Source organism: Erithacus rubecula (genome assembly GCF_903797595.1).
Source record: "Erithacus rubecula genome assembly, chromosome: 1".
NCBI lineage: Eukaryota > Metazoa > Chordata > Aves > Passeriformes > Muscicapidae > Erithacus > Erithacus rubecula.
The window spans coordinates 56898911-56911066 of NC_136658.1; the positions used below are offsets into that span (position 1 = coordinate 56898911).

Here is a 12156-nt window from a genome sequence, read left to right on the forward strand (position 1 = left end):
CTTCAGTTGTGTAGCCCTAGACAAACACCCTGTGGTGTGACAGAGCCAACAGCTCAGGAGGTTTATTTGGAGTTCCCATGTGCTGCCTTCATCTCAGTAACATGGAGCCCACTCTTGATTCTGAGGCAGAATTTCTATTTACTATCCTCAAAAGTCACATTTCTATGCAGTCTGTCTACTGCAGAGCCCAGAGACTTTCCTCTCTTATCCATGTAATTATACCTCAAACTAAGGGTTTGGGGCTTAGATTATAGCCAATAAGATCACTACTGAATTTTGAATTTTGAAAATAATGGAACTGGTTGTGGAATCTACTTTTTTTTTTTTTTTTTTTTTTGTTTAAGGACTAGCTTCTGCCTGTTGAAAACTGTTGTGTTGTGATCTGCTTCCCATGCTCCCCAATTGCTTTTCAGTCACAGGAGCCCCTAAAACCAGTTAGCAGTTGGTTAACAGTCTCTGGCAGACAGTGATGAAATGCTTATTGCAGATAACTGCTACAGACATAATAAGCATGCGGTATTTTCTTTAATGCTCTCTCATGTCTGTAAGATTGAAGAAAATTCATGCTTTATCTTCATGATGAAATAAGACAGATTGCACTTCTGAATACATCTGCACTGTGATTGATTAGAAAGAATATCCCAGTAAATATATGTATTAATCCAAAGACTCTAGCTCCCATTTTCAAGATACTTTATTTATTTTCTCTTTTAGACATTATTTTTCTCCAAGGAACAGAAGTCATATTTAAAGTAGCACTGAGCCTACTTAGCAGTCAAGAGTCATCTATAATGGGATGTGAGAGTTTTGAGAACATTGTTGATTTTCTTAAAACCACTATTCCAGATATGACAAAACCTCAAATGGAAAAAATTATTACTCAGGTAAGGATGTTTTTCTCTTTCCTTTCCCCCCCCCATTTAGTTTAGTTTGTAAGAGGCATGCCTACACTATATGCAAAAGTCTTCTCAGAAGAAGATACGTAAAGCTTCTTGAGTAATACTGTGGCTGAAATCTTTATATCTATAACTAAACTTCCTCTGCATTGAGGCTGCAAATTGAGAATGAGCCTCAGTCTAATACCTTAATTGTGAAACTTTGAGCAGCTCTCCCCCTTCAGGTAGTAGTTCACAGATAACAGAAGAGCCCTAGAAAACCATGCCCATGTGCAGGAGTGGAGTAAACACTTGTGCATTCCTGTGGCTTGTTAAGGTTTGACTCTTTCAGATGCTGTTAGATAAGAATTCATTTTTAGACAATATAAATCTTCATTTCCTCATTGTGTTGATTATCATGCTAAACCTGTGTCAGGCACATGCATGTCTCTCATGACTCACTGACTCTGGGAATGATAGAGATGGTAGTTTAACTCTTCTGATACTCTTAGACATTAAATCTGTTCTCAGCTCTGCATGGGTTCCAGAGCAGCTGTGCTGTGTGGGCAGGGTAGAAATGGCTTTGTGCAAAGCCAGGTCTGATAGGGTAAAGGATGGGTTATGTTGCCTGCAGAGCTGAATGTGGTTACATGCTGAGCAGCTTTCCAGGTCTGCATTCATGTGCAGACTGCCTGTATCCTCTTGCTGCTATCTAGCCTGGCTTCTGGGGCAGTTGTTTGGCTATCTTGGTCTTGTAGTTCCCAGGACCATCCCCTTATAATGGGTAATGAAAGAAAAATGTAGACATTATGCATATCTGTAATACACAGATGATTGATCAGGTAGCTATGTAGAGGTAAATGGTACTTACCCAGCTTGAACACTACATAATTTAAAGTTTTGTCTCATTTGAATAGAATAGAACATTGAAAGTAATACAGAACTTGGTTTTTCAGGGAATCCATGTGTGTCTTGTGTTGGTGGAATGTTTGTGATCTCTAGGATAAGGAACAGAAAATTGATGTCACAGTAGACGTTTTTCCAGTCCTAGTCTAAAATCCTTAGTAATTTTTTGAAGCTGAGAGGCTGTGACTATATGTATTAACAGATCAGGGTTTATGTCCCATAATTGTTAGGGGCTCAGTTCTGTAGTCTTCACAATGTCCCTGAAGTATCCCAGTAAGAAAGTAAGGTGACATCATGCAGGGATAGAGCACATGGAAACTGTAACCATGAGGAATGTTTTTATAGAAGTCTGTAAATGAGCTCTTGGAGTCAAGGGATCCAGTTTTGAAGGCAGAGATCTGATTAATCCCAGATTTTTAAATTTTGTCTTGAACTTCTTAATATTCCAGAGTAAGAGTCAAAAAAACTTTGTCATTATAAAATTATGTCATAAAATTCTTGGATTGAATAAGATTATCTGCTGATACATCTCTTAGTAAGAGATTGTATTTGGTAATTGTGAAAGGCATGATCCAATTTATTCTGAAGTCTATGATTTATTATGGTTACAACTCTGTTATAATGCTCTTTCTGAGACATCCCCTTAAAATACTTATTTGAAGGGAACAGGAAAAGCATTAATCAAGAAGAGTTGACTCTTAGTCAAACATTCACATGGAATAAGTCCTCCTTATTGTGATTAAAAATGGTATTTTCTCTCATGGCAGGTGTTTGAGATGGATATTTCAAAACAGCTCCATGCCTATGAAGTAGAGTACCACGTTCTTCAGGATGAACTGCAGGAAAATGTGAGTCCCTGTGATGAAGGTGAACCTCTGGAGAAACTGGAGAGAGCAAACAATCATCTGAAGAGGCAAAACATGGATTTGTTGGAGAAGCTACAGGTAAACTACTTGGGCTACAAACTCATGGTGGAGTAATTTCTATGATTCAGCCAACAGAGGAAAATGTATTGTTTTAAATACTTGTGAGAAATCTTCTTACTGCAAGACCCTGTGCAGTTGATCAGTTCTCTTAATTACAGCCATTCACTTCTGCTAGGCATACTTCTAACTCCTTCGTCATTTGTTGGACTTATCCTTCTTGATTTAGATTTCTTTTTTCCCGGAATCTCTCTACCTTTATCTGCCATAAAATTTGTTGGCAAAATCTGTGTATATTACTGAAAAGTGGGTTCTCTGTCCCTTCATCTCTCTGCTTCCCTATTGGAAAGTTTTAAGAAATAACCCATACTGCAGAAGATTTGTTTTGTCCAGACCTTGGTAGGCAGTGTTGTTTTGTTTCCTTCTGCTGAAACTCACAGTCCCACTTTTGGAAGGTGGTTTGTCCAAGCAGATCTGAAAGCTTTATGAAAGCCCTCCCTCCTTCACTATTTACCCTTTGTCTCACAGCCTGGCTAAGACTTGTTTCAGTTGCAATATGTTGTATTGTCTTGCATTTTCTTGAAAGACAAGTTCTTGTTTTCTTCATCATCAGGCTATTTCTTGTTATATTTGTGAATTTTAGCAAGCATTGCCAAGAGCTCAAAAAGCACTTTCAGCTTCTGAAATGTGAACATGGAAGGAAAAAAGGAAAGAACAAGTCCTCATTTTTTTTGTGTTTATGGGCTAAGGGTGCTGTGTTCTTTTGATACTGACAACAGGAATCACTTGAACTTTTTACTATTATTAATTTTTCTTTTTTTTTCTTTGTTTACTTACTGCAGCTGTGGCTTTTACCTCTGTTCTGAAAATGCACCAAAGGCATACAAAAATTGAGTGACTGATTTGAAAGGCTTTATCAAAGCTTTTTTGTTCTTTCAGAATGCCTTACAATAATGCACCTTTCTCAGTGCTTGACCTCTTCACCTTTTTGTTTGTATAACTTCTTCATTCCTCTTCTTGTACTCTTTCCTAGGAACAATCAGAATTCTTCCAGTACACACAGAGTGAACTGCTGCTGCTGTGGTCCAGGGTTTATTTGACTAGTCAGAGGAAGCTGTAGGTTTTTAATTGGAGAATAAGGAACACACACTACTTCTAGACTTAATGTTGAGGTTCTCTTTCCCTCCAGCCTCTCCATCCTTCTCCTTTATCACAGAGGATTCCCCTTTATCCATCATGTCAGTCAGGTCACTTCCTCCAGCTGCTAATTTCCTTTTTCTCCCTCTGGCTCCAGTTCCTTGTTACTCTTAGCTGTCCCTTGCTCACTGCAACTTGTATGTCTCCTTCCCTCTGTAAAGCTTTGAGAAATTATTCAGATTGATTTGGTCACTATGAGAAGATCTTGTATATGATACACAGTATGCATTCCTTGTATTGCCTGCCTACACAGATGTCTTTTAGAAGTAGCTAAGTAATTTTTTTCTTAGCAGATACTATATCATAATATTAAAAGAAAACTCTTCAGAATTTATCAATTTATTATAATGTTATTGTTTACAGGTTGCTCACGCTAAAATTCAGAGTCTGGAAGCCAGCCTAGAGACTGTTTTGACACGAGAGAGCAAAATGAAGACTGTAATTCAGTCCCTGGAACAGGAGAAGATAACATATCAAAAGACTCTTGAGCAGATAGTGAAGTATTTGCCAACAGAAGTGTTATCTGACTGTGAACTGCTCCTGAAGGAAGTAAACTACAATCCAAATAATAAAATATGGAGTAAGCCATAAACCAGGGTTTTCTAGGCAGCATTTCTTCAAAAACAAAAAGGGAATGAAAAAATTTGTATGCTGCTTACAATAGCTACGTAGCAATAGGCAATGGTATTACCCAAAAATAGTGCTGGGACACTCATAGCTACAGATGGGCCTTCAAGAGTCAGTATGCAAATTCAGGCTATTAATTTTTTTATGATTATGTAAATAAACCACAAGGGGGAAATAAAGGATTCTCACATGTAATTATGATGAGTAGATGTATATTTAAGGAAAGGAGAAATTGGAGTAGAGAAAGATAATGGCGAGCTGCAAATTCACTCTGGATGTGCTTGTCTTGTAGTGAAATGAGGATAGTGTGTCTTTATATATATGTATATTGAATATGTTGAATAATACTTGAAGAAAAAAAAAAAAGGAGAATGTAATTTTCCCTCCAAAGAGCAGCATGTTTCACATCTTCTGTGGAAAATCCATGTGAACTCATGTGTGCCTCTCTTTTAATTCTACTGAGATTGTGAGCACAGACAGATGAGGAGACAAAGCATCATGACCTGGTTTGCACAGAGAGAGCTGTAGTGCCATCCACTGCCTGGGCTGTACCAGCCAGCAGTGTAATTCCACATGCATGTTGGAGCTGGAAACAAAAGAGCATCACATCATAGCTGTGCCTCCATACCCAGAGCCAAGAACAGGTGTCTGCACACACTCACAGAGCTGGCAAAGGCAAGAGCTAGCAGGGACTGCCACTTCCTCCCTGGCCTGTCTGCTGCCACCTGCCCTGGGGCTGGTCGTGATGAGGAGAGGAAGGAAGCACAACAGTGGCATGGGATTCATCCTGATATTAGTTTTCAACTGGAGACTTGCCTGTTGTAAGAGTTAGGTGTGTCAGGGGTTCTCACTTAACCAAAGAAATGCTGCAAGAAGCCTTGTCTAATCGTATTGGGATGCAGAAAGCTGTTTTAAATTTTATTTGAGAAGAAAACTGAGGTAGGTTGCAGGAAGTGTGAGTGCTCAAGAGAGGACCAAGCAAGTCTCAGATATTATGTACCTTTCAGTTTTCACATATACAGTGGCTATACATTTCAAAGGGGATCCTGAAGTACAGGCACAATTTTAATAACACTTTCCAGGCTGTTCCTGTTTTAATACTGCTTTATGGTCTTCTTTTTAAAACAAAAGTAATGAATTTATGTGTTCTGGACAGAAGTGGGATAAACTCTGATCATTTCAAGGGAGAAATTATGTTTATAGAGGTATAAAAAGTTGCATATAGATTTGAAAATGGTTTTTTGAGTGAATTTTTGAGAAGACTTAGACAAATGTGTAATAGATAAGTATTTTGAAGTGGATGTTTGAACCCTTAATTGTGTTTTACAGTGGCTCATGTTCTCTCTTTCCATTTCTACTGTATTTCAGGAAACACTTATTCTTTTAAGTAAGAAAACCAATTAAGCAAAGTGCCAAATACAGCAGTGTCTTTTCATATAAGATTGTCCAATTTAGAAATCAAGGACTGAATATCACTGCATTCTGAGTATTATGTTTTATGTTACCATAAAAGTGAGGAGCAACAATACTTATTTGCTTCCCACTGCTGTGGAACTCGGGGGCTTCGGCTCTCCTGGGTCTTTTGTTGTTGTTTTTTTACTTCCATGATGTTTTATCTGATTAAAGATACTGATTTACTTACCAGTCTCTCTTTTTACATTTGGGGTGAAAGGTCTTAGCACAGTGTATAAAATTATGTGGAATCTGTCTAGATGTTTTAAGGATATTGTATTGAAGTGAAAAAGCAGTTCTTTGCAGTTTTGTTCAGAGTGTTTTAGCTGATGTGTACATAAAAAACCTAATCCCAGGAACTGCAGCAGCATCTATTACAAGGAACCAAGATTATTCAGATGCATCTTTTTTTTTAAAGATGCACTGAATGAGCTTTATTCTCTGTTTCACTTTACAATTTTTTTTCATGTAATGCTTGGAGAAATTCCAATAAATGTCATTGCTGCATTTCCCATAGCCTCTGACTAGTTTTATTTTTCTACACTTCAAGTGCCAATCTCATTCTCAATAGTACTGTTCACATGAAATATGAAAAGGATCTGGCTTTAGTTTCTAGTTGTGGGGAAGAAAACCTGCAGGATTTGTAAAAGTACACAGAGTACAAGGATAGATATTCTCAGGGAGAATAATCTTATATTGTTCTTAACTGAAGATTAAATTTTTAAAGGTATTTTTGTTCTGTAGCAGTTCAGTTAGTATATATGCATACTAAGAATAGTGATTGATGAGCTCTGTGTGTCTAGCTTTGAAGGGGGAGGAGGGTGCCACAACACATGGGGATAAACTACAGAAGTAAAACCACAGTGGGGTGAGTGCCTCATGGTGTCAGGACACTTCTGAAAATGTCTGTATGCTGAACCCAAGAGTGCCTTGTAACTGGGTATCTCTAGGCTGTGTAGCTGAAGTCTGCACTCAAGCAGTATCCTCCAGATCATCTTCAGATTAATAACTAGCCAGATTATTTAGAAGACTGAACTGGATGTGTGTTTGTGTCCATCTGTAATGCATGAACAGCTTTACAGTTGTTCTGTGCAGTTGCAATTGTAAGGAGGGAGGTCTTAAGGTGGGCCAGAGGCAGAGCTGCAAGGATAATTGTTTGGGAGAAGGGCCATTTCCTGGAACAAGAAAAATTGCTTTTCTATTTCTGTGTCTTGTTTTTCTGATGGGAAAAAAGTGTTCAGAACAAAGCTATTGTTCTCTCTGACCTGAGAACATCAGAGCTCTCCGTTTTTGCTCCTAGCCTCTGGAGAACTAACTCTTGAGTGAAAAGTATCTGCTGTTTTCAGATACAGGTGACTTAGACTGCTTTCTGCTGGTAGAGAGCTTTTTCAAAGTCTGGGAAGACACATGTCCTTCTAGCTCACAACCTGGCTGGTAAGTGAAGAGCATCACTTGGCAGGAATAAAGCCAAAATGAATCAGTCTGATAAGGAGGGCTAATGTAGGAGACTCTGGTATTTGCTTCTTTTATGGATGGAAAACTTGTCCAGGAAGTTGTTTGTTGGGTTTTTTCATCTCCTACAAAGTAGAATATTTATATCTCTCCTCAAAAGAGGTATGTTTATTTAAGATGCCTGGAAGTTGCATTTTTTCAGTTTTGTCTCAGAAAAACCCTAGATTTTACAGAAAACTGCCTTTCTTGAAATCACAAATCCAGTTAATCTTAAGTGGTTTGATTGTGCCCTCTTCAACATGATGCTTCTTAGCTCAGTATCACTACAAGAAAACTGAACAATTTATAACATACAAAAGAATTTCAGTGGTTTATCCAAGAATTTGGTATTACTACTGTGATCCAGAGAGTCTGCATCTGGACACTTAATCTAAACCTGAAACCACATAGGTATTAGTGTGAATAGCCTTTTCTGTGCTGAGGTGAATAACCCCAGGCAGTGCTAATAGTGATTATCCAGTCAGTCTTTGTAGTCATAGATGGGTGTTGACAAGCATGTGCAGGCTGTAACATGACAAGATTTATGCCAGGCTACACCATGCCTTAGAAGAATTCTAATTGATTCTGTATTTCTGTGCTTCATCTTTTTCTGCCACTGTTAGCTCTTGAATGCTTTTAATGTATGCTTTTCCTTCCTCAGTCTTTCTAATTACTAGAAAAAACAAAATTTAACACTCTTTTCAAAAGACATATCCAGTATTTAGCTATATCCTTGCTCCAGTGTGCAAGAGAGAGTTTATATGCCTGAAGTTTAACACGTTAGCTCAGTGTGTCTGAAAGTGTGTTGAACTCTGCAGTGACAATAAAAAGCTGGGCAGTGAAGCAGAGATGACTATGTGCCTTGAGCAGCTGACAGGTTCTGTGCTGGCTGGTTTGCAGTGTAATAGAGTCTGGACAGACTGGCACTTGGCCTATTTGGTTTTACTTTAATGCTGACCTTAACTGTGGACCAAAGGAAGGAGCTGGCAGTGCTCCTTTATCAAAATGTTCTGTTGGCATTTCCTTTGAGTTCCTCCAGTCCTTAACTGTTATCTTCAGAATTCTTGCTCAGCAGCCACTTTTAATAAGAGATTTGGGAATTGTGGTTTGTAGTCTTCCCATCGAAAAAACTTCTCCTGCAACTTATCCAGACTGTTTCTGTGCTCAAATTGCAGCTTACTCAAGTTTTCACTCCGATAAAGGAAAGTAAGAAGGTTTTATTGTACAGGTTTTATTTTTGATGAGAGTGTGTGCTGAGAGATGGCACAAGTGCCATACAGGATACCTGACTAGTTCTGTGTGGAGCTGCTGAGCTGTCTGCATCATCCTCTGCAGCACTCAGTAAAGGCTGATTTTTTTTCCCCCTAGTGCTACAAAAGAACATATGTCTTCATATTTTTTTGGTAATGATCAATCTCTAAAGTTGATGTTCCGGAAGAAATCATGTTCTATTTGTGCTTGAATATTGCCCACGAGGTGTCACTGTTGGTTTTGTACATGCAGCTCCTGTGTGTGTGGTTGGTGGTTGCTGTGGCTCTTACTTTAGAGAGCAGTACCAACTTAGTCTCCTGCCTGATGAAGCATGATGCTCTATTTGCATGCTGTTTGTAATAAACTGTGATGTTTGTGGTCTAAGTCTTTATTACAATGAAAGGACCTACTAAATGACGTATAGGACCTTCTCAGAAATTGATATCTTAACAGTGTTGCTGTTTGCTCTTGTGTCAGAGAATTATAGTAGCACTTCACCCTAAAACACACATATATTGTTCCCAGCAATCTGATACCCAGGTGTCTCCTTTTGCACTGTTTAGTTTAGCAGAATTTGTGTTTCTTGAAAGCAGCATCAAGTTGGTCTGGTCTAACTGCTGTCTGATTTCACACTTACCCTGATCTTTTTAAAACAAGGCTTTCTTGCAATAAGCTTCTCCATGTCCACTAAATCTCGAATAATTAGTTCTTTTTGCCTGGTTTTCTTTAAATTAATGTTACTGGGTTTTAGTGGTCAAAAGGAAGGTGGAGGATTTGCTCCTAATTTTCCTAGACCTACAGAAAAAAACATGATTTGCTACTTCCATTTTCCAGTTAACACATTTTCCCTCCAATGGCATAGCTTTCATAGTGAGCACTGTGCTCACTCTGAAATGTGAGGACACATTCAGATAATGTGATGTTCCAACCATCCAGACACAGCTGCTCCCAAATGCATCTGGACAACAAGCACAAGTCATGTTTACCTCCCAGCCAGAGCCCCATGTTCAAATACTCAGGTAATTATGGCATCAGCAATTCCCTGGGGACCTCTGGGCATAAACAAAAAACACCACAACCCTGTCTTATACGATGCCTTTGCTTTTCTAAAAGCTCCAAATTACAGATGGGTCTAATGGTTTGAAGGTGCTTAAAGCAGGGCTAGTGCACTCCATGTGCAATATACCATCATTTGAAAAGCTCTCACGTTGTGGAAACATCATTCAAGTGCTAATTTAAATGATACTAACATCTGAAACGAAGGCATGCTCTGCCATTTATAGGTTTAATGTCTATTTCTGCACTCCACCAAAATAGATGGGCTGTGGGTGGTTCTATGATTATTGCTGTGCATTAGCAAGACAAAAATCATGTAGGCAGCTGCTATTATGCCTGAGTAAATATAGATGAGGGAGAATCTATGGAGTAATTTTTTGATGTCACATGTTTATTTAAGATATAATTAGGAGCAACATTAACTTCAGCAGTGCTTAAGGCTTTGGAGAGGGAGAGACTATCTTAAAAACTCAGTGGCTGATATGCCTCCATACTGCATAGCCTGGGGTCCTGGTAGCAGGGATGGGGTTGCACAGTTCTGGGAGCAGTGATTCCCTGCAGCCCTTTTCCTGCTGAACAGTCACAGCTATTGAGGTTGGATGCATTGTCAAGCTATCACCCTGACCAAAATTTGTGACCTTTGTGTCCTAAAAACTCCAGAGGGCTTTGATAGGCTGAAATGAATATTTTTGCACTGACTTTTGGTATTGCATGTTGTGGAAGTAGGAAAAGTAGCAGTTCTTTTGAAAGAACAAAATTTTATCATATTTTGCCCTAGACAAGTAAAAGCCATATTCTTCCTACTGTAAATGGGAAGGGAAATGAGGAATGCTGAGCCACTAAATTGCTCACAGTGGCATAACTGCTTTTAGTACCTTTTATTCTTGGCAAGAGGACAGGATATTTTTTTCCCTTTAGGCCAGCTGGCCCTTTATGTGTAGCCACTGTAGTCCTGTTTGCATTCTTCACAAAGGATGACACTTCTGACCATTTCCTTGGCTTGTGGGTGATGGTCTTACCAACCTCAGACTGCTGGAGAAACATAGCATCTAAGCTCTTGTGTTTTCCTAAAAAATGTATTTCCATCATCTCAATGGACAGTATCATTTCTCTCCATCTTTTGTAAAAAGGCAGAGAGCCTTGTCTGGCTGTTCCTTGGGGTTAGTTTGCATGCTCCTGCAGACATTGTGCATAAGCAATGCCAGATGATGTTTCATATGCATGGCCACAGCTGGCCAGTCATTAAAAGGTCCAGGGCTAGATTCTTGGGAACACCCCAGTACATGGAGGTGTTGGGTTTTTATTTTCAGCTGTCTCTCAGTGGAAGACAGCCTGATGCAGTTAAACAGCCCTGGAGGAAACTTCAGCTGAGGGGGCTGGAGATGTGTAAAGTGGTTGTGTGTGGGAGGGCAAGAAGAAATGGAATTAAGGTAGGAAATCATAAAGTAGATGTCACAAACACTTCTCTTTTTGTAGCAGCTTATTTATACCAAAGCTTATGATACCATGTCAGTTTTTGAGGAATTCTGGTTTCTTGACATTTGTCCTACTTACCTCTTATAAGAAATACATATTTTTCCTAGCACCACTTGAAATGATCATAGCATCCTAGGGAGCCAAAGCACTCAAATGGTGCAAAACTGCTGAGAGAAGAGCCCTTCATTTAGGAAACTATATTTATTTGTGATTTAACAGAGCCTATACAACATAAAATGTCATGAGAAGGCAAAAGATTTACACTATCCCAAAAATTTACCATGAAATCAAAGATGTGGAAAGAGCAGCACCAGCCCAGGGCAATTATGATCAGTTTAGGCAGATGTACAACTGTATTGCAAGTGCCTGTATAGGTGGGATGATTTTATTTAACGTTCATCAAGCTTTTTGTGTCAACATGGACTTTGTAGAGATACCTTCAAAGAGTAAATCTTATCCATCTAATTTTGGTGTCCACCTTATTCTGGCTATGATTAGTCCTAAAATATTTACAAGTTCCTTCTCTCCCATCCACAGCAAATACAGCAAGAAAAGTATAGGTGCAGCACCTCCTGTCTCTCTATATAATAGACTAATGATTAGCACAATTGTTAAGGAAACAAAAAGCATGATTTCTGGTCAAAAATGCATCTTGGAAAAAATTCCAGCCGTGGAAATATAACATGGACAGCTTCCACAGCTTCTTTGTTTATTCTTTTAATTATGAGATTCAAATATTGAGCAGGACTGAACCCCCAAAGGATCTCAATTACAGACCCTCTCCTCCTCCCACTCCCCTCATTTATGACATGCTTTGAGAGAAATTATAATGAGCATGCTATTAAACAAAACATGACCCCTCAGGCTATCTAGGCTGTGGCAGATCCTCTGCTCCTTTGAGT

The 12156-nt window shown here is 38.9% G+C and overlaps 1 protein-coding gene across 3 annotated transcripts in view; it reads left to right on the top strand.

Annotated features, from left to right (window-relative positions):
- TBC1D4 (TBC1 domain family member 4) overlaps positions 1-6496 on the top strand; it is a 95142-nt gene extending 88646 nt beyond the window's left edge. For all 3 annotated transcript variants that reach the window (XM_079313684.1, XM_079313685.1, XM_079313686.1), the window contains 3 exons: positions 715-884; positions 2549-2725; positions 4265-6496. In XM_079313684.1, the coding sequence (XP_079169810.1) occupies positions 715-884; positions 2549-2725; positions 4265-4492 (575 nt within the window). In that variant the 3' untranslated portion in view covers positions 4493-6496. The remainder of the gene's footprint in view (positions 1-714; positions 885-2548; positions 2726-4264) is intronic.
- The last annotated feature ends 5660 nt before the right edge of the window (positions 6497-12156 follow it).